Here is a 23,994-nt window from a genome sequence, read left to right on the forward strand (position 1 = left end):
GATGAAGATGTTTCGTTTGAGGGCGCTCAACTGCGAGGTTATCAGCGGCCGTACAAATTCCTAACCTTTGCTCAGTCCAACCCCGCCACTTTCACGAATGACGATGATCTTCCTGTCAGGAAGGTCGCAGTTCGTAATAATAGACGGCAAATCATCGAGTAAAACTGAAGTGATATCAGGTGTTCCCCAGGGAAGCGTCCTGGGACCTCTGCTGTTCCTGATCTATATAAATGACCTGGGTGACTATCTGAGCAGTTCTCTTAGGTTGTTCGCAGATGATGCTGTAATTTACCGTCTAGTAAGGTCATCCGAAGACCAGTATCAGTTGCAAAGCGATTTAGAAAAGATTGCTGTATGGTGTGGCAGGTGGCAGTTGACGCTAAATCACGAAAAGTGTGAGGTGATCCACATGAGTTTCAAAAGAAATCCGTTGGAATTCCATTACTCGATAAATAGTACAATTCTCAAGGCTGTCAATTCAACTAAGTGCCTTGGGTGTTAAAATTACGAACAACTTCAGTTGGAAAGACCACATAGATAATATTGTGGGGAAGGTGAGCCAAAGGTTGCGTTTCATTGGCAGGACACTTAGAAGATGCAACAAGTTCACTAAAGAGACAGCTTACACTACAGTCGTTCGTCCTCTGTTAGAATATTGCTGCGCGGTGTGGGATCCTTACCAGGTGGGACTGACGGAGGACATCGAAAGGGTGCAAAAAAGGGCAGCTCGGTTTCTATTATCACGTAATAGGGGAGAGAGTGTGACAGATGTGATACGCGAGTTGGGATGGAAGTCATTAAAGCAAAGACGTTTTTCGTCGCGGCGAGATCTATTTACGAAATTTCAGTCACCAACTTTCTCTTCCGAATGCGAAAATATTTTGTTGAGGCCAACCTACATAGGTAGGAATGATCATCAAAATAAAATAAGAGAAATCAGAGCTCGAACAGAAAGGTTTACGTGTTCGTTTTCCCGCGCGCTGTTTGGGAGTGGAATGGTAGAGAGATAGTATGATTGTGGTTCGATGAACCCTCTGCCAAGCACTTAAATGTGAATTGCAGAGTAATCATGTAGATGTAGGTGTAGATGTGGACAACACAAACACCCAGTCATTTAGAGGCAGGTAAACACTCTGTCCGGGTGGCGCAATGGTTAACAGCTGATATCAATAGTCCCTTCTCTTTCCTTTCCTTTCTCCCCATCCACCTTCATTTTATATAATGTGTATCACAGCTGCGGATTTCGCATAGTGTCTGCGGCGGGGAGGGGGGAGGGGCGACTGGTCGGTCGTACGCGTTTTTGTTAACGCTTAACGCTATAGTCGTTTAGTCCACCTACCTCGATAGGCTTCTTGCCGATGTCCCTTCACTCTCTGGTAGCAGATACGTGCTAGACAGTGTAAAGCAGCGTTGATGAAACCACCACCTAATACCTACCACACAGAGGCCCATAACTCTAGTTGAAGGTCAGTTCCTGAAAGTTCATGATTTAAAAAATAGCTCTGAATACTATGGGACTTAACTTCTGAGGTCATCAGTCCCCTAGAACTTAGAACTACTTAAACCTAACTAACCTAAGGACATCACACACATCCATGCCTCAGGCAGGATTCGAACCTGCGACCGTAGCGGTCGCGCGGTTCCAGACTGTAGCGCCTAGAACCGCTCGGCCACCCCGACCGGCCATGATTAAAAAATCGGGCGTTCGGGATCTTCAGTCTACTTGCAGAAAAGCGTTTAAGGATTAACTCTGCATTTTGTTCATATTGAAACACATGCAATGGCTACCAAGTCCGTATTTAATATGGTGAAACATTATCCTTGAAATTTCACTGTCTATACAACAAATTTTCACTCGAAAAGCAGCCATAATTGTAGCAAGTCCGACCGGACTAATTTTCACGCTTTACCAGTGACAGACCGACAACTACTCGCGAGTTAAACATTCGGTCGTGTCAGTAGTCTTCTTCATAAGAGGTGCTCGCCAAAATATTCCGCACAGAGCACGAAACACACCACGCGGAGCTTACTATTTACTCATCTTACAGACTGTTTTTAAGGAGCGATCTAACATCGTGTTATCCGTAGACCGGCTAGCAAGCGACTCTTTCGAGGTATTCTCCTATGTGCCAACTCCTCTTTTTGCGCGGGAACAGCTTAATTCTGATTCGCTGTTGATCTAAACGTCCAATCAGAACGTTCGTTCCAGATCATTCTCGCGGCAAATCTTGCCTTATCCAATCATTAATTTGATAGTACACTCTCTCAATGATTAAGCCCCCACATGGCAAAATGTAATCAAATAACATTTTTGACTCACTTTTGTATTACGTAATGCACAGTGTTCAACGTTTTAAAAAGAAAATTCTAATTAATTGATTTTTATGCACTGATGACGTTGGAATGGCTTGAAATGATAATGAAAGTTAATCTGTTATTGTTCCTAAGTTGGTTTTTAACGACAAGGGTAGGTTTTATGAGTTTTAGGTAATTCTCTTTATCTCCAGAGCTATAATAAAAAAAATCTGAATTTTTGACAGAATCATTCCATTAATTATAGAAGGCTGTGTACCAAATTTGAACAAAATCGAATAATAACTAATATGGATTATTTAGATTCGTAGAGTGTATGAATCTTCGTGTTGACTGAATGTTACGCTATGCAGTTCTCACGGCAGGCAGCGTCAGCCGTGTTGCGAGCAAAGCGAAAAAAAATAAAAAAAATAGCTATCCTGCAGCCACCGTACTAGACGGCGGTGTGCCTTACTGCAACGAATGTTATGTCGTAATAACTTGCTGCGTTACGCGTATGTTATTATAAAAAAATTCTTAGTTTCTTTAGTTCGTGGCTCGAGATAGAAAGAAGGATCCTTTATTGTATGATTATATGATAGCGGAACAAACACTGGTAGCAGTTACTTCTGCAAAATATCTGGGAGTATGCGTGCGGAACGATTTGAAGTGGAATGATCATATAAAACTAATTGTCGGTAAGGCGTGTGCCAGGTTGAGATTAATTGGTAGAGTCCTTAGGAAATGTAGTCCATCAACAAAGGAGGTGGCTTACAAAACACTCGTTCGGCCTATACTTGAGTATTGCTCATCAGTGTGGGATCCGTAGCAGGTCGGGTTGACAGAGGAGATAGAAAAGATCCAAAGAAGAGCGGCGCGTTTCGTCACAGAGCTATTTGGTAAGCGCGATAGCGTTACGGAGATGTTTAGCAAACTCAAGTGGCAGACTCTTCAATAGAGGCGCTCTGCATCGCGGTGTAGCTTGCTGTCCAGGTTTCGAGAGGGTGCGTTTCTGGATGAGGTATCGAATATATTGCTTCCCCCTACTTTGAAACGTCCCCTTAGAAAAATTATAAATGACTGTGCTTAAAATGACACACAATATTTTTAGCGCAACGCAATCTGACTTTCAATAATCCCTACAAAAGAATGGCCCTAACTAACATTAACCTATACCTTTCACAAATCACTTACCTCACAAAAATCTTCGTTACTCGAACTACTGCAATACGGCGAGCGCCATTACTACCAGCTAAATGAAAGATTCAAACTACTGAAGGCACTAACTACTTATAGGCGTAGTTAGCAAATGAAAGATTTTGATAGAGAACAGAGCCGGCCGGTGTGGCCGTGCGGTTCTAAGCGCTTCAGTTTGGAACCGCGTGACCGCTACGGTCGTAGGTTCGAATCCTGCCTCGAGCATGGATGTGTGTGATGTCCTTGGGTTAGCTAGGTTTAAGTAGTTCTAAGTTCTAGGGGACTGATGACCTAAGAAGTTAAGTCCCATAGTGCTCAGAGCCATTTGAACTATTTTGATAGAGAACAAACAATGTATTTACCTTAATAGTGTTCAAAAGTCATAATATATATAGCAGTTCATGACATCCATTCTTACAAATGTACTGTTTCTGATGGACACACGTCCATATCATCCGCTCTCAAAATTCCGCCATCTCTCTCCCCACATCCACCACTGCTGGCGGCTCACCTCCAACTGCGCAACGCTACGCGCTGTTAACAGCCAACTGTCCAACACTACAATAGCGAACATTACAACAATGCCACCCAGCCACAGAACTGCACACAGCACAGCCAGTAATTTTCATACAGAGCGCTACGTGGCGGTGGCGTTACCACTATAAGAACCTAAACAGCCTACTTACAACTTATATCTCCCGAGGAGATCACGGATGTAAAATTAGAGAGATTCGAGCGCGCACGGAGGCATTCCGGCAGTCGTTCTTCCCGCGAACCATACGCGACTGGAACAGGAAAGGGAGGTAATGACAGCGGCACGTAAAGTGCCCTCCGCCACACACCGTTGGGTGGCTTGCGGAGTATAAATGTAGACGTAGATTTGGACGGGTGGAAATGTGCTACCGGCAGTGGTAGATTTCTTTGATGGGGTACTTTTTACAGCGTACGGTAACTTGCTGTTGCAGGTTGACTCTTGCGGCCGGTTGTGGATTCTGGACACCGGCTTCGTCGACATTTTGACGAACGACTTCAGGCGGATATGTCCGACCAAGGTGGTGGTGTTCAACAACCGCGGCGAGAAGACGCTGAGCTACGAGTACCCGCACGACGTGCTGACGGCCTCGTCGCTGCTGGTCACCATTGCCGTGGAGTCGCGCGACGCGGCGTGCACCAGCAACTTCGCGTACGCCGCCGACGTGACGGGCTTCGGGCTGGTCGTGCTGGACGAGCAGCGGCGCCGGTCGTGGCGCGTCACGGCCAACTACTTCTTCCCGTACCCGCAGTGGGGGCACTTCGACCTCAACGGCGACTCGTTCGACCTGATGGACGGCGTGCTGGGGCTGGCTCTGGGGCCGCCCGGGGCGGACGGCGACCGCCGCCTCTACTTCCACAGCATGGCCTCCGACCGCGAGTCCGCCGTGGCCACGTCCGTGCTGCGCAACCACTCGCTCTTCGAGGACGGCGTCAACCACGCCAGCCGCGAGTTCCTCCTGCTGGGCGAGCCGCGGCCCGGACAGGTGAGCGCCGGCTCGGAGCACACTCGAAAAGTCTCCGCCCATACCACAGGATTAGACAGAACTCTTTCGGTAAAACTCTGCTGGTTGATCAGGAGTATCTGCTGAGTATTTCGGTACAAGAAATTGGTACACAGGTGCTCAGGTCACTATTAGTCAGATGGGCGTAATGAATAGAGTGTCCAAAAGTCACAGGAAGGGTTATCCCATCATCATCGTCATCATCATCATCATCATTTAAGATTGATTATGCCTTTCAGCGTTCAGTCTGGAGCATAGCCCCCTTATAAAATTCCTCCATGACCCCCTATTCAGTGCTAACATTGCTGCCTCTTTTGATGTTAAACCTATTACTTCAAAATCATTCTTAACCGAATCCAGCTACCTTCTCCTTGGTCTGCCCCGACTCCTCCTACCCTCTACTGCAGAACCCATGAGTCTCTTGGGTAACCTTGCTTCTCCCATGCGTGTAACATGACCCCACCATCTAAGCCTGTTCGCCCTGACTGCTACATCTATAGAGCTCATTCCCAGTTTTTCTTTGATTTCCTCATTGTGGACACCCTCCTGCCATTGTTCCCATCTACTAGTACCTGCGATCATCCTAGCTACTTTCATATCCGTAACCTCAACCTTGTTGATAAGGTAACCTGAATCCACCCAGCTTTCGCTCCCATACAACAAAGTTGGTCGAAAGATTGCATCTGAAAAAAATTAAATGTCATATCGTTGACTGGAATATCCCACAGGGCGGATTCATCTGCCTAATCGGAAAGGGTGTTCAGGCATCCTCCCTGCGGATATGTGACTTGTGTTCTATGATTATTCATAGAGTGTAGGCGAGTGTAATGGATGCATTTATAGTGTAATTTCGTGTTTGTGTTGTATCATGATGATGACGATGATGATAAGTATAGGAGGGAGAGGACAGTAGTGTGTTTTGGTTGGGTGAATAGCTGTATCTGTTGCTGGGTTCTTTCTCATCTCTTCCGTTACGAGTCTGAATTAATACAGTTCGTGAAAGATGGAAGAAATGCTCTTCGAAGACGTATCAACTATCGTTGTCCCCTAGCAGATGACTCACCTGCAGAACTTCCGTCCTAGGCATCAGACTTCGTTTGTTACAGCGGGTGTTTCGTGCCTGGTACAGAACTGATTGAAGGGGCAGCAGGGAAGCCACAGACTAACTACAGTCAGTACAGTCTATCCAGAAATGGACACATAAGTGAGAGGTAGCCTGTCACAAGTTTCATAATATACCACTCGGAATAAAGCAGCCTTTAGTACAAGTATATATATATATATATTTATATATATATATATATATATATATATAAACTAATGACTATTGTCTCCAACCCGTGATTTAAGCCTTTGGGCTCGTATTTTTAAATAGTGTAGGGCTGTTGTTGTATTTATAAGTTTATTTGGGGAGTCATTTGAGCGGACACAGAAGACTCTAGCTATCATGTAAAAAATTGTGTCCATTCCTTCAACGGCAGTGGTAGCGTGTAGGTCAGCTTCGGCTCTCTATGTAGAGTACCATTCTGTACAGTGGTTTTTTGTGTGTACACGCAAAAAGGGTAGACGTATTCGAAGATTGGTTGAATAAATGCTGCAATATACTCCCACCCCGACGCTTGATGGTAGTCCAGTATTACTGTTTAGTACGAGTTAGAATTCATTGCGTCTTCGACCGACTTTCTTTCTTAGATCCTCAGTGTGCCTTCGTCGTGTAAAGTGTCTGTGCTTTGTCACTACAAGATATTTAACGGTTAGCCTCCACCGTAAATCTCGTCCTAACAGTTGTGGCAGGCGATGCAAGGGCGCTCGTTTCCTTAGCTCCCAAGTGAACATTATAGCTTGCACCTTAACGCTGATTAGTGTAATTCTTAATTTTTGGTCCATGGGTGTGTTTGGTTTAGAATGCCTTGAAGGCCCCTTGAAGCGAAGTTTTCACCGCACGTGGAAAACACGGTGTGCTCGTATAGTGCTTTGAGCGTATCTGTTGGGTAAAATCACAGTAAGACTAAGTTTTACAGTTTCAACATACAATTTAACAAAACCTGGCGTTTTAATTACACCAATGGGCATATGATTAACGAGACTGAACAGTTCTAATTTCTAGTCGTTCAGATAGAGAGTAAAGTGACGTGGAAAGCTCATGTTCAGGATCTTGTTGAGAATCTTAATGCTATCATTTTTACTATTAGAACAGTATCTGAAGAAAATGATAGTTGGACACGAAAGGTGGTCTACTTTGCTTTTTTCATTCGCTTATGATGTATTGTGTTATATTTTGTGGTAACTCTCCCTATTATTGAAGGGTATTTTTGGCTGACAAACAGGCGGTTCGGGCAGTAAGTGATGTAAGTTCGCAAACCTTTTGTCAACCCCCGCTGATTAGTCTGGGTATTCTGACATCGCTCGCGCTAGTAAGTCTTTTCTTGTTAAGAATTTCATCTGCTTACCAAGAATTAGCAGATTTCTCTCAGTTAATATTCGGTAGAAATCCAATCTGCATTTGGATCGCGCCTCCTTGACTCTTGTGTAGAAACGCGCGCAGTATTCTGCTGCATCCATTTTCAGTAAGCTACCACCAGAATTCAAAAATCTTGTCAGTAATCCACACGTGCTTTCAAATCGAAACTGAAGAATTTGCTCATGGGTTTCTCCTTCTATTCTTCCAATGAGTTTCTTGAAAAATTAAGCTGAATCCTGTGTTATATTGTTGACTGCATTTATATAAACTTACAGCTTGTCGTCTTCTTAGGATTCATAAACGTTTTATTTTATCTCTTATTACTTTTCTTTTGTAATTTCATGCACTGACACGTTCCATGACCACGCAGCTGGTCAGTTTGTTCCTGCAGAACTAGATGTGGAAGATTAAAAAATAAATAAATAAATAAAATTTAACACAGTGGGTGTTTATTGTGCAAACTGAAGATGGAGAGGCGAGACAGAAAAGGAAAGGAATTAGTGATATCAGCTGCATCAAGACTTTATGTGGAACTGGGGGCGACGAGCGAAAATGCGTGCCAGGCTGGGACTCGAACTCGTGATCTCCAACTTACTAGACACTTGCGTGAAGCATTGTGGCACCTTGACACAATTTTTAACGCAAATTCGAGGACTACCTCGGCACGCTCCCGACCTGCAATCAGCATGCATTTCCTCCAAAATGGCCCATTTTATGTTCATGTGCATCTGACTGACAACTGAAGGTTGTGGATTCATTGCCTGTCGAGGTGAATCAGTTATACACGGTGACTTTTTCGACCGTGTGTAAACTATAGGAGCTGATCGATGAGAGGATACTGAACAAAAGAGGTTTAATGTTCCTGTGCCCGAAAATGCATGTTTCCATGTTACAGACCATTTATTCAATTTATTTAATAAAATTGCAGCCAAATAGCCACATAAGTTACTTTGCTTAACATTTTACTTCACTCTTTTACTGCACAGTTCTATGTGATATTGTTCACAGGCTTCGTTACACAGTTCACACACACATTTTGTGGTAGGATCGTGATAAGTTTTGTTTTTGCAGATTAGATGATGAAAGTCGTGAATAGAAAATCTAGTTACGACATGTCGCCGTTCGCAGTTCGCTGCTGTCCATGAGTAGTTCGTCTTTGCTTCGGTGTCATAGAACTCCGGCCATATTTTTTCTCGTTTGTCCTCCATGATCTTCGGTTGATTTCTGGAAGCCCTGGTGTGTGGCATCATATATCAAAGTTTGATGTCTTCAATTAGAAATGTCTCTCTCGCTAGCAGGTACACTAGCCTAGGTCTTGTTGTCTTTGAGAGACGCATTGATCTTTTTAGATAAGTCGATTTTACCTTTTCTAGTGTTTGTAGATTTTTTTCTCTCAGGTGGTCCCATTTAACCTCCATCCCATAGGACAGGATAGGCAAGATTTTTGCGTTGAATAATCTCATGGCCGTTTCTAGACTGAGTAGGCGGATGTTTTTGATGTCCTGTATTGCTATTATTGCATGGGCTGCACGTTCTGTTGTATGTTTCGTGAAGCATTTGGCTGTTGGTTGCAAAGTCACCCCTAGGTATTTAAAGTCTGATGAGATTTTTACATTTTGTTCTTTGATGTTGATTTCCGCATTCTTGGGTGTTTTGCCTCCTTTTCTGAAAATCACTATTTCTGTCTTTGTTATGTTTGTGTGTAATTTGTGTTCACTGCACCATGTGTGTATTTTCTCAATGATTTTCTGCAGCTTCTGTATATCTGTTGAATCTACGGCTACGTCGTCAGCGTATGCATATATGTATACATCATCTTCATTTTCTCCAATTCGCAGTACTTCTTCAGTGGCAAGAAGGTACAGCAAAGGGCTCATTGGGTCACCCTGTAAGACTCCGTGGGATTGCAGAACGGGGTTCGAAAAAGAGAGGTTGTCTGATACTATGATTAAGTTGTATTCGAGGACTGACTTGATTATTCTTGCCCATACGCTATCTTCTCCCATTGTGCTTTCCAGTTTTCGGACTATGAGATCCCTTTCTAGTAGGTCAAAGGCTTTGGTAAAGTCTATGAACCATTTATTCAAACACACATTGTTACAGAGACTGCGGTCTAATATGCTTCGAAACATCAACGGCAAGTCTTCCAGCAAGGGAGGGAAAGTCACCCGCAAGAAATGCCGATAGTTTCGATCTTTTAGGCGACGTGGAAGGAAGACTGGTCCCAAAACCATTCATTCCCGGACGTAAGTTCATTAGACCGTTTTTGTTCCGTGTCCTCTCATCGACCAGTCCCTAGAGTTCGTACACAGTGGAAAAAATCACCCTGTACTGATGCGTGCTGTCTCTTCTTTCGGACTTTTCCAAAAGAACAGACACCACCTATTCATACAACTGGTACGCGCTAGCGGAGCTCTAGTTGGCCGGGCCTCGTCTGGAGAGGTAACTTTGTTGCAGACTCATTACCGAGCCCAGGGAGCCTTACGAGTGCAATTTGTGAAGGAATTCTATACGCTACACCGCATCGGGCGCCGGACTCGATTCCACGTTGCAGTTATGAGTCCAGCCGGGAAGCACTGCACATAAGAAATTTTACTAGGTCATGAAACATGGAAGTACCGAAAGCTCTCAGCAGAACTGGTTTCTCGTGAGAAGCGTTGCAGGATATAATTTAGGAGCAACAGAGTAAACTCTTAATCCTTTCGTGGGCAAAATTATTGAACAGTTTTTTCTAATGAATGGAGAGCAGATAGTAGTTAACAGATAGGTATATTTATCATACAGAATATGACATTTGCTCCAACTGTGAAGGTGAGGTCACACAACAAGGTGGGAAGTATTCTTCCCACTGCCCTTCCTTGGAGTTAAATGACAAAAACAACTTTTTCAATATATGTCATATTTATTTGATAAATTTACTTCTCTTGTTACAATTATTGTTTACAATTACGTGCCATGAAATTTTCTGAAACATGGGTCTATGCAAAGTGGTATTTGACAATATGTACAAACACAGCGAGTGCTCTTTTCCGCAGCTTTGGTACTACAATGACGGCACGTCCAGTAGGTTTCTCCTAAAATGGGTTGATGCTCCCCTACAGCCACATGACGAAAATCTTCAGGTAATTTACCCCTTTTTGCCAGAAAGACAGGTTTTTGTCCATGCCTTTTTGGGATGAGAAGCCAGCGATCAATTGTCTGGCTAGATGGATCCTGTACGTGAGCTGATCATGCTGTCCACTTTCTCTTTTCCTTATTTTCCACAGGATAAAACTGTTCACTGCAGCAACGTCCACCAGGAAATAAAATATTCTGTGCCACCATTTTACAGAACGTCTGCGAGCAGCATACCTTTCTCATAATTGATCAAACGTATCGACACCACCAATTATTTTGTTGTATTCTGCCACAACTTCAGAACGAGAAATCTCTGTACTAGTACCATCCTTGTTTTTCCTTTTCTCTGTGGCTGTTTCTCATGGGTCATGAATTTAGGACAGGAAATTGACTGGACGGTTATCCATCCATTTTACTGCAGAAATGGCTCCTTTTGTTTCAAACTGGAATTCTCCTCGTTCCAATTTTACGTCTTCCTTCATAAATTTGGGTAAATCAAAAGTATTTACCTTATACTGTATGTTTGAGGAAAAAAATCGCAAAATGTCACGCAAACAGCACTGAAAGGCTCCTCTACAGAGCAACACTCAGCTATACAATGCCTCTGCGCGAAGGTACAGCAAAAACGGCGGGAACTTCCGTTTGGAAATAGTACCCTATACTGTTCACTAGGTGGTAGCACCGTACAGAGGTGGGAACTGTGAATCCCACGAGACTAGGAGCGAGTTCTTTGTAGTGGGAAGCATGTTTCCCACAGCTCACGAAAGGGTTAAAGATGAAGCCAATCAGTTTGGTTCGGTGGATAAACCTGTTCCGCGTCCGTTTCTCGTGCCCCACTGGACACCGCTCTCTTTGTCGGCAGACGGCGGCCGAGGCGATGGACGTGGACGGCGTCATGTTCTTCAGCGTGCTGCCGCGGAACACGCTCAACTGCTGGAACTCGCGCTCCAGCTACGGCGGCCGGAACATCGTCGAGCTGGACCGCGACGCAGACAACCTGCAGTTCGCCAGCGGTGTCAAGGTCATCCAGGACAGCAAGGGCCGCAGCCACCTCTGGGTGCTCACCTGCCGCTTCCAGAAGCACATGACGGGCACCATCGACAACTCGGAGATCAACTACAGGTGCGTCGCCCGCAGCAAAACGCCATCCTTGCCTCCTGAGAATCTGCAATGTTATACAGGGTGTCCGAAAAGTCTTTCCCTGACTACGTAAATTGATAACTCAGGCTAGAAGTAAGATACAAATATGAAACTGGTGTCTAATTGTTTACAAACTATCAAAGTTTTTTTCACACATCAGTAACCTTCCACTTCCATTGTTGCCCAATGACAGTACGCGTCGATATGACTTTGCGGTCGAAATGCTATCACGTATTGAGGACGATGATGGTTATCTCAGACGAATTGCCTTTTCCGACGGAGCGACCTTTTTTGTCAGTGGAGAAATGAATCGCCATAATGTACGCATTTGGGATTCACAGCCCCCTGACGAGGTCATGGAGTGCGCCAGAGGCAGTCCAAAGGCGAATGTCTGGTGCGCGCTATTGGACGATCGAATTATCGGGCCATTCTTCTTCGCTGAGGCTACCATCAGATCTGCAGTGTATCTGGACATGTTGCAACTGTATGCTGTTCCTCAGCTGCTTCAGTATCACCTCGATGTCTTGTTTCAGCAAGACGGTGCACCGCCTCATTGGGGTTTGGACGTCCGTGTCTATCTCGATATGACCTTTCCTGGGCGATGGATTGGTCGTGATGGGCAAACGGTTTGGCCTCCACGCTCTCCTGACATAACCCCATTAGACTTCTTTTTATGGGGTTATGTCAAGGACGAGGTCTACCGAACACGTGTACCAGACCTTGAAACCCTACGGCAACGGATAACCATAGTCGTTGAATCGATCCCTCCAGTGATGTTGGCCAATGTGCGGACGGAAATTGAATATCGCCTAGTCGTGCTACGTGCTACCAAGGGTGCTCATGTGAAAGTTTACTTATGTTTGAAATAAACTTTGATAGTCTGTAAACAATTAGACACCAGTTTCACATTTGTATCTTACTTCTAGCCTGAGTTATCAGTTTATGTAATCAGGCAAAGACTTTTCGGACACCCTGTACAACCTCGCAATGTTTCATTACGAACCATCTTCTGTTGGTAACATAGTGTAAGTAGAAACTGGAGTGTCTCACTTTCTAACCCACTTGGGCTTTGGTGCTTTTCTTCGCCGTACTTTGTCGACTCACTCTGTGGTAAAGCTCTGTGTCTGTTACGATAGTGAGGAAGTGTCGTCGCTCACACTCCACAGCAATCTTGCTTTTACCCCCACACCCCCTCCCTTTTCACAAAATACTGGTTGCGATGCAAAAATGCAATAATCGAAAGAAGGTTCAAGAATTTATGTGCACTGTTACAAAGGACACTAGCATCTAATTACCTTTTCTATAAAATTCTTCTAAATTGTACATCGAATCATAAAGAAAACTAAAAAACCGACGTTTCGACCACTTTTTCAGTTAGTCTTCATCAGGTTATATAATATTACTGGGGCAATGTAATTTATACCATCTTCATGCGGTGAATTTTATTTGAGCTCATTTCAAGAAATTAGGGGGTGGTAGTGGAAACAGTATATCAAAGTTTCATTAATTCAGATCTATTACATACCCTGATAAACACATCTTGCATTAGCGGAAGTCATTGGTTCATTATTTTTTAATATGACGCGCTTTGCAGCACCGAATATTTCGTGGAAACTGATTACGACCGCAGCCGTACTAACTGCGCCGTTCCCTCAAAGTTACAATAAAGAGACACAACAACCATCCTATGAAGCTCCTCCACTCACTATCCTGTATACTCAGCTGCAATTTTTACCTAGCATGTGTACATATGCAGTATACTGGTAATAACAATTACAGTATCAGCCCGACTGTACTAAAGTGCGCGTCATTTATGTTGGCGGCCGAGTTTAGGTTCGTTCTGCGCATCTGACGTCAAAAAATACAGTCAGCCAATGAACAGAGAACGACGTTGCCAGATCTCGACTGCAGAGCAGAGCACGGACGAGTGTCTTCAGTTTTAGAAACGTTCAACCATAAATAAAGTAATAGTACAAAAGCAATGTCTTGATAGCAGACTTTGTTTTTTGAAAGTTTGGAAAAACCATTATTTATACCAATTGCTTCATTTTCTATTAATTAATTAAACCAAACAAGCAATAAGACTCTTAATTCAGGCGATAGCAAGGAAAGGTGTTTGTATCAATTTCACGCACCGCTTTTTCGCAATAAAGAACAGCGGTAATTGTTTATTTCCTATTGTACTTCGACGAAGTACGAGTAATTCATAGGCATACCAACAGTGTTTGTCAGAATTTTGCGTGACCTGTTATAGTCCTTATGGAGAGATGTTGCCGTACGAGTTGCACTAGCGTAACGGTTAAGGCGTTGGGTTAGTAAGTGAAAGGTAGGGAGTTCAAACCTTGTGTGATGTTAAATGTTTTCTTTATTTAAAAACAATGTCGAAGTGTCTTACTTCACGAATTTTATTCGTTTGAATGCAATTTTTTGAAATTTCTAGTGCTTTGTCTCTTCATTAACCCTTTCGCTGCTGCAGTCACGTGCTCCCCGCATTCCGCGCTGTGCGCGATTTTGTCATCACTGCACTGCTCGCCTGTGCAGACACATGGTGTTCCCACTGCTTTCACACACTTATCATTCGATTTCACAAAAACTATTTGGCCCAAAAATTAGATTTTTACACATCTTCTTGACTGACACCTTCCCCCCATAAATGACTTAATTTTGTTTCGATGTTCAACCCAGTTATACTTTCCGTATGGTCGATTTTAGTTGCCACAATGTTGAGAATGAAATGTGAACAAGGTACCTAAATTTCATATAAAATTTACTGTATAACAATATCTCATTTAATTTAAGTACCACATAGGTGTCGTATGTGATATTGAGAAATATTCCGTCTTTTGCGACTGTAATAAAAGTTTTATTTACACCGGGCGCGATTGGCTTTATTTTAAAGCACTTCAATCAGTCAAAGGAAGTGGGGGGGGGGGGGAAGGTATCAGTCAAGAAGATGTGAAAAAATCTAATTTTTGGGGCAAATAGTTTTTGTGGAATCGAATGATAAGTGTGTCAAAGCAGTCGGAAACACCATGTGTCAGCACAGGCGAGCAGTGCAGTGACAAAATCGCGCACAGCGCGGAATGCGGGGAGCACGTATCTGTAGCAGCGAAAGGGTTAATGCGGCCGTGGTGGCTTTACTTCATGAACTGCGCGCTCCCCCCTAAACGTAAGCTTGGGAACTATACTATACTATGGCGCTGCTTCTCTTGGCGCGTGCGTCGTGTGCAACTGGCAACGCAGCAATCTCCCGCGTCTGGGCGGGCATGCGCGAGCCGCCAAGATAAAAGGATTGAACTATAATTTGTGGTAAGATCTTATCGGACCAAACTGCTTAGGTCATTGGTCCCTAAACTTACACACTACTTAATCTAACTTAAATTAAGTTACGCTATGGACAACACAGACACCCATGCCCGAGGGAGGACTCGAACCTCCGACGGGGGGAGCCGCGGGGACCGTGACAAGACGCCTGAGACCGCGCGGCTACCCCGCGCGGCAGTCAGACTGTCCTGATACGTCACGCGGAGAGCGTTTTGTCTGGGGATACTTTAATAACAACTAATCATCATCAGTACGCAAACGAGTGAAAGATCTTCGTACTCACCTAGACAGATAAGACACGAGCGTAGATGTCAACTGGGGCATTTGTTAGGAAACCTTAGGTATAATCACAGTTTTGGATAACCAGTGACCACTGATTTTTTCCTAATCACTGCAAGCGTTGGTTCCGCACGATTTGCCAGTATGAGGCACTACATCATTTGTTTCACGCTGATGCACTGGTAGGAGGGACTCGTCAGACACAGCATGAGATAGAAAATATCATTTTGAGGGCGCCAAAGGTTAATTGCACAATGGTGTATTCGCTTTCCGACGAAGGGAGGTATTCGAAGTTCATCAACAAGATAGTTCGTGAACAACTGACGCCAGACCCTGCCATTGTCTCTTACCAACAGCCCACTGGTATAGACTACAGATTGTGACTGATCTCTTGGCGGCCTTCTACAGTAAATCGTGTGTGATACGTCGACTTTGGAGTTTACCACTGCTTACGATTCTTGATTGCTTGTCGAAGAAGAAGCATTACTCATTACAAGAACTTGGAGACATGCATTTAATGTACTCGTATGATGTACCGAAGTTTAGTGCCAAGAAAACTAAACGAGTGTACAGAGAAAAGTTTCGCAACCAATGTCCTAATTCGAAGACATTTGTAGTCGTAGATAAAGACTCACTCATTTCCGAGCAATAGTTGTTCTTCTTTGAGCATTCCATTTTGAATCCTTGGCAAATAGATTAACCGTGATATGATTCCTGATTCGAGTTCTCAGACTTCACGAGGTACTTTGCACCTCTTTCAGAGTTCTTGAACTCGAACAATGGGAGCCATAGAGCGGAGTAATACAGCAGTTGCTCAGTAGGATTAAGAGATGGAAAATTCTATGAAGTCCATTCATCAGATATTTTGCTTCCGTAATTAATAGCGAAGTGGACGTTTCCACTAACCGTAATTTTTCATTTCGTGGTTTTTCCCAGACTGGCGATGTTCTACTGAAGATTGAAGCTTAATGTCGACATCAATAAGAGATGCTTTTAATAGCTTCCACAGCGAAACTCTGTCTCGAAATCCCAGAGAAAATCCTAGGAGATTACCCTCGTATGTAAAGTACAAAAGCGGCAACACAGAATCAACATCTCCACTGCGCGTTAACGGTGGTCATATTACCGATGACAGCACACCTAAAGCGGAGTTATTAAACACAGCTTTCCGAAATTCCTTCACCAAAGAAGACGAGATCAGTATTCTGGAATTCGAATAAATAACAATTTCCAACATGAGCAACTTAGCAATACGTATCTTCGGTGTAGCGAAGCAGCTTAAAGCATTTAATAAAGGCAAGCCTTCCCGTCCAGATAGCATACCATAAGGTTACTTTCAGAGTGTGCTGATACAATAGCCTTTCTCTTAGCAGTCATATCCAACCTTTTGTACGACGCAAACATCCGTACCAAAAGACTGGAGAGCTAGACAGGTCACAACAGTGCTGCAAAAGAAAACAGGAGTAACCCACTGAACTGCAGACTCATATCACTAACACTGATTTGGAGAATGATTTTGGAGTATATACTGTGTTCGAACATTGTGAATCACCTCGAAGGTTAGGTCTATTGACACACAATCAGCACGGATTCAGAAAATATCGTTCTAGTGAAACACAGTTAGCTCTTTATTCGCACGAAGTAATGACTGTTTTCGATAGGGGATCTCAAACTATTCAATATATATAGATTGCTAGAAGGATTTTAACACGGTTCGTCACAAGTCTTTTAATCAAATTGCGTGCCCTTAGAATATCGCTTCAGTTGTGAGAGTGGAATCGTGATTTCTTGTCAGAAAGGTCACATACGTAGTGACCGATGGAAAATCATCGAGTAAAACGGAAACAAAAGAAAAATTTGGAGTAGGACTTAAAGTCCAAGGAGAAGAAATAAAAACTTTGAAGTTTGCCGATGACATTGCAATTTTGGCAGAGACAGCGAAGGACTTGGAAGAGCAGTTCAACGGAATGGACAGTCTCTTGAAAGGAGGATATAAGATGAAAGTCAACAAAAGCAAAACATGGATAATGGAATGTAATCGAATTACATCAGGTGATTCTGAGGGAATTAGATTAGGAAATGAGACACTTAAACCAGTAAATGAGTTTTGCTATTTGGGAAGCAAAATAAGTGATGATGGTCGAAGTAGGGAGGATATAAAATGTAGACTGGCAATGGCAAGGAAAGCGTTTCTGAAGAAGAGAAATTTGTTAACATCGAGTATTGATTTAAGTGTTAGGAAGTCGTTTCTGAAAGTATTTGTATGGAGTGTAGCCATGTATGGAAGTGAAACATGGACGATAAGTAGTTTGGACAAGAAGAGAATAGAAGCTTTCGAAATATGGTGCTACAGAAGAATGCTGAAGATTAGATTGGTAGATCACGTAATTAATGAGGACGTACCGAACAGAATTGGGGAGAAGAGAAATTTCTAGTACAACCTGACCAAAAGAAGGGATCGGTTGGTAGGACACATTTTGAGACATTGAGGGATCACCAATTTAGTACTGGAGGGAAGCGCTTGGGGGTACAAATCGTAGAGGGAGACCAAGAGATGAATACGGTAAGCATATTCAGAGGGATGTAGACTGCAGTAGTTATTCGGAGATGAAGAGGCTTACACAGGAGAAAGTACCATGGAGAGCTGCATCAAACCAGTCTTCGGACTGATAACCACAACAACAACAAAAACAACAACAAAACGGAAGTGATATCCGGCGCTCTCCAGGGAAGTGTCATTGGCCCTCTGCTGCTCCTAATTTATATAACGATTTACGAGACAATGTGAGTAGGCCTCTTAGATTTTTTTGTAGATGATGCTGTCATTTACCGTCTAGTAAAATCATCAGAAGATCAAAACCAATTACAGCATGACTTAGACACGTTATCTTTATGGAGAGAAGAGTGGTAAATGTCTCTCAAGAAGGAAAAATATGAGGTAATCCACGTAAGTACAAAAAGAAATCCATTAAATTCCGGTCACACGACAGATCACACAAATTTAAATGTTGTCTATTCAGGTGTATTCATAGGAATTGCAGTTACGAACATTGAAACGTTCACATAGATAATGTTGTGAGGAAGGTAAACAAAAGACTGCGTTTCGTTGGCAGACCGCTTAGAAGATGCAATAAGTCTACTGAAATGATTGCCTGTACTTCGTTGGTTCGTCATTACCAGATGGGATTGACAGAAGACACTGAAAAGGTTCAAAAAGAGCAGCTCATTTTGTATTATCGTGAAATAGGGAAGAGAGTGTTACGGGTATGATAAGCGAGTCGGGATGAGAATAATTGAAACAAAGGCGTTTTTCGTTGCGGTGAGATCTTTTCATGAAATTTCAATCACCAATATTCTCCAATGAGTGAAAATATTTTACTGTCGCCAACCTACATAGAGAGAAATGATCATTATAATAAAACTAGGTAAATCAGAGCTCGTACAGAAAGAATCAAGTGTTCATTTCTTCTGTCTAAGAGTGGAACGGTACAGAAATAATGTGAAGATGGTCCGAAGAAACCTCTGCCAGGCACTTAAGTGCGAACTGCAGAGTAGTGATGTAGACTTAGATAAGATTTATATTGAAATGAGAAGCTACTTCCGTATTTTGTCTCAGCGACTGTGGTGCTGTCATCTTGCAAAAACAACTTCCACGACGCCCGGCAACATGAAACTGCTACCGGTTGCTAATGTAGAGCAATGGCCCTTCATTTCTCTTTTCTTCCCGTCAGTTTTTGCGCAGGTACGACTTCTCGCACCAGTCGTGCGGCTTCTAGGAAGTCGTCGATGCTGTGGAAAGATGGATTCGTGTAACACTGTTTCGTTTAAACAGGTTTTGTTCGTGGGTTCGCTCTCTACTCGTCGGACCCTTGCTGTTCTGTTGCAAGTAAACAGTCGCCAAGAAGACTGCACTCCCGAAAACGTACCTCGTATCAATGACGTGAGAGAAACTTCTCGGATCAAAAGATACAGACTGATTCTCCACCTGCCACGGGGAACGTGAACGTCGCGGCTTTCGGATTCAACTAAACTCAGCCTCTCTCCATAGTTAACTGTGAAATGAAAGAGTTGTGGGTGTATACTTAACTACACTTTGAGACGTTTGGATTAGTGTTGAGAAAACGTGGCTGAGAACCGTGACCTGTGACCGCCTGCAGACACGGAGATATGTTTCCCCCTCATTCGCGGAGGCCGCATCTGCCGCCGGCGTTCTGTGTCTCTCCGGACGACGTGGCAGAATGTCAAGGCCTCACATTATCGAGCGGTGCGGTTGCGACATCTTAACAGCCAGCATTTGTAACGTTTTTCTTAAATTACCTCATAAAGCAAAGATCCCTTTAAAAAAAAAAGCATAGCAATTTGGTTTGTGTAGTGTGTAAACCTGTATTTTGTCATTTGTGACTGTTCCAGGCGTGTGACTTCTCTGTTCATCTTGTTTTTTATCTTCTAACATGAAACGGGAAATTATCATTGCGTCAAGTAGCTTTAATACCCTTTGCGAATGGAGAGCCACGGTACCGCCTAAGCCGACAAATCTAGCTGAGCCTTTCTTTTTACTTTAATTCGTCTATTTTATTTATTTATTTTTCCTCATGTTTACGTCCGAAGGAACGGCTTCTTTCATTACGAAGAAGACTGTGCACCATCTTCCCAACTTGACTGCCCCGACAGCACTCTCCGCAAAATATTAAGTCATTCTCCAAATTCCCCCTCCATTAATCTGTACATTAATGTGGGCAATACATGAAAAAGTAAGGGACCATACATTTATGGTCTTAGAGGCTTTAGAAGAAACCAATCGTCAACGCCGGGAATTTAGTTTTGCAGTATTTTACTACCTGAAGTGCCAGTGCCGGTATACCACAGCCGTTCTACGTTGTGTGCGACTTATAGCTGAGAGAATGTGTAGTTTTACACGGAACCAATGACAGCGTTTCCCAACTTGTCCCCAAATGTCCAGAGCGAAGCCAAAGAAAAATATTCCTTCATGAGCGAGGAAAAGTGTCTGCCACTTGGCTGGACCTTTTATTCGGTCGAACGTTGTCACATTACTGTCATATTCTGTCCTTTAGCTACTCAAACCATCAACATCACGCTTCCAGAATGCACTAAGTGAATAGTCTTCCTCAATTAATATATGGCAGAATGGGAATAATAATAGATAGAAACATGCTACAAGCATTGATACATCTTCAACATTTTCTTCCGAAACTGTCCTGCAGATTTGGAACATTGCTTCTTTGATCAATTCGGGTTGCACGTCAGCAATCAACCACCTCGTGTCCGTATTTTTCAGTCAGTGTGGAATTTTTCGTTACTGTGGTATTTTTCATAAAAATAAGACGTGAAAAGTTCCGTACAAAGAAAGACGCGAAGTATGTGGTTTCTTGACTACTTCGACGTAATTCCACTGCTTTCGTCAGGCAGACGCAAGGCCGCACGTGCGACGTGGAGGCACGCGTAAACACACCGGGAGAGCCTTGAGTTGTCCCCTCAAGCGCGCTTTTGTCATGCAGCGTGGCAGTGGGAAGACAATGGACTGCTATTCGGCGCTGAAAAACAAACCTGTAATGTTCCAGTACAGTATTAGTAGTGTGCCGCTTCACACAATCACCTCGATTATACATGGTGGTCCATTGATCGTGGCCGGGCCAAATATCTCACGAAATAAGCGTCAAACGGAAAAACTGTTGTGTTGGCAGAAGAGCCAACACCGTGTTGCTAGAGGAGGCCGAAATGCACGCGTTTAAGCTCACGCAGACTGGCGTGAGGTCTGGAAGAAGGTAAAGTAATTATACTATCAAGAAAAGTACGTAGCTGCTGGAATACTTAACTTTAATCCATAATTGGTGAACATCGCTCTTGATGATACATGAATTATAAGATCGATAGGAAATGATAATGGCGCCTTGCTAGGTCGTAGCAAATGACGTAGCTGAAGGCTATGCTAACTATCGTATCGGCAAATGAGAGCGTAATTTGTCAGTGAACCATCGCTAGCAAAGTCGGCTGTACAACTGGGGCGAGTGCTAGGAAGTCTCTCTAGACCTGCCGTGTGGCGGCGCTCGGTCTGCAATCACTGACAGTGGCGACACGCGGGACGTATACTACCGGACCACGGCCGATTTAAAGGCTACCACCTAGCAAGTGTGGTGTCTGACGGTGACACCACAAAAACTACGAAGAAGGAAACTCGTCTAGCTTGAAGGGGGAAACCATATGGCGCTACGGTTGGCCCGCTAGATGGCGCTGCCATAGGTCAAACGGATATCAACTGCGTTTTTTTTAAAAGTAGGAACACTCATTTTTATTACATTTTCGTGTAGTACGTAAAGAAATGTGAATGTTTTTGTTGGACCACATTTTTCGCTTTGTGACGGATGGCACTGTAATAGTCACAAACATACGGCTCACAATTTTAGAAGAACAGTTGGTAACAGGTAGGTTTTTAAAATTAAAATACAGAACGTAGGTACGTTTGAACATTTTATTTCGGTTGTTCCTATGTGATACATGTACCTTTGTGAACTTATCATTTCTAAGAACGCATGCTGTTACAGCGTGATTACCTGTAAATACCACATTAATGCAATAAATGCTCAAAATGATGTCCGTCAACCTCAATGCATTTGGCAATACGTGTAACGACATTCCTCTCATCAGCGAGTAGTTCGCCTTCCCTAATGTTCGCACATGCATTGACAGTAAGCTGACGCATGTTGTCAGGCGCTGTCGGTGGATCACGATAGCAAATATCCTTCAACTTTCCCCACAGAAAGAAATCCGGGGGCGTCAGATCCGGTGAACGTGCTTCGACGACCAATCCACCCGTCATGAAATATGCTATTCAGTACCGCTTCAACCGCACGCGTGATATGTGCCCGACATCCGTCATGTTGGAAGTACATCGCCATTCTGTCATGCAGTGAAACATCTTGTAGTAACATCGGTAGAACATTACGTAGGAAATCAGCATACATTGCACCATTTAGCCGCCCGGAGTGGCTATGCGGTTCTAGGCGCTACAGTCTGGAACCGGGCGACCGCTACGGTCGCAGGTTCGAATCCTGCCCCTGGCTTGGATGTGTGTGATGTCCTTGGGTTAGTTAGGTTTAATTAGACCTAAGTTCTAGGCGACTGATGACCTCAGAAGTTAAGTCCCATAGTGCTCAGAGCCATTTGAACCATTTTTTGAACTGATGACCACAGCAGTTAAGTCCCATAGTGCTCAGAGCCATTTAAACTATTTTTTGCACCATTTAGATTGCCATCGATAAATTGGGGGCCAATTATGCTTCTTCCCATAATGCCGCACCATACATTAACCCGCCAAGGTCGCTGATGTTCCACTTGTCGCAGTCATCGTGGATTTTCCTTTGCCCGATAGTGCATATTATGCCGGCTTACGTAACCCCTGTTGGTGAATGACGCTTCGTCGCTAAATAGAACGCGTGCAAAAAATCTGTCATCGTACCGTAACTTCTCTTCTGCCCAGTGGCAGAACTATACACGACGTTCAAAGTCGTCGCCATGCAATTCCTGGTGCGTAGAAATATGTTACGGGTACAATCGATGTTGATGTAGCATTCTCAACACCGACGTTTTTGAGATTCCCGATTATCGCGCAATTTGTCTGCTACTGATGTGCGGATTAGCCGCGACAGCAGCTAAAACACCTACTTGGGCATCATCATTTGTTGCAGGTCGCGGTTGATGTTTCACATGTGGCTGAACACTTCCTGTTTCCGTAAATAACGTAACTATCCGGCGAACGGTCCGGACACTTGGATGATGTCGTCCAGGACACTGAGCAGCATACATAGCACACGCCCGTTGGGCATTTTGATCACAATAGCCATACATCAACACGATATCGACCTTTTCCGCAGTTGGTAAACGGTCCATTTTAACACGGGGTAATGTATCACGGAGCAAATACTGTCCGCACTGGCGGAATGTTACGTGATACCACGTACTTATACGTTTGTGACTATTACAGCGCCATCTATCACAAAGCGAAAAAAGTAGTCCAGCTAAAACATTCATATTTCTTTACGTACTACACGAATATGTAATAAAAAATGAGGTTTCCTATTTAAAAAACGCAGTTGATATCCGTTTGACCTACGGCAGCGCCATCTAGCGGGCCAACCATGGCGCCATCTGGTTCCCCCTTAAAGCCAGACGAGTTCCGTTCTTTGTAGTTTTTTCGTTTGACGCTTATTTCGTGAGATATTTGGCACGGTCACGATCAATGGACCACCCTGTATATCTAGGCGTAAGGTTGCAAAGCAGTGTGAAATACAATGAACATGTAAGGATTGTAGCGGGAAAGGCGAATGTTCGACTTAGGTTTATTCGGAGCATTTTAGAGAGTTGTGGTTCATCCGTAAGGAGACTGTGTGTTTGCGACCCTTTGTTGAGTACTTTTCGAGTATGTGGGATCTGGACCAAGTCTGGTTAAAGGAGCATTTCAGACATGAGATGCTAGATTTGTTGCCGGTAGGTTCGAGCAACGCGCAAGTGTTACGGAGATGCTTCGGCACCTCAAATGGGAATCACTGGACAGATGGCGACGTTCTTTTCGAGGAGTACTGTTTAGAAAACGTAGAGAAGCAGCTTTTGAGGCTGACTGCTGAGCGATTCTGC

The 23,994-nt window shown here is 43.7% G+C and overlaps 1 protein-coding gene across 1 annotated transcript in view; it reads left to right on the forward strand.

The window, feature by feature from the left end:
• The window catches only part of LOC126458574 (protein yellow-like), an 82,082-nt gene that overhangs the window by 43,453 nt on the left and 14,635 nt on the right, over nt 1–23,994 (forward strand). The window contains exons 4-5 of the mRNA XM_050095706.1: nt 4,455–5,006; nt 11,465–11,724. Coding sequence (XP_049951663.1) covers nt 4,455–5,006; nt 11,465–11,724 — 812 coding nt within the window. The remainder of the gene's footprint in view (nt 1–4,454; nt 5,007–11,464; nt 11,725–23,994) is intronic.

This window comes from Schistocerca serialis, chromosome 2 (genome assembly GCF_023864345.2).
Source record: "Schistocerca serialis cubense isolate TAMUIC-IGC-003099 chromosome 2, iqSchSeri2.2, whole genome shotgun sequence".
Taxonomy (NCBI): Eukaryota; Metazoa; Arthropoda; class Insecta; order Orthoptera; family Acrididae; genus Schistocerca; species Schistocerca serialis.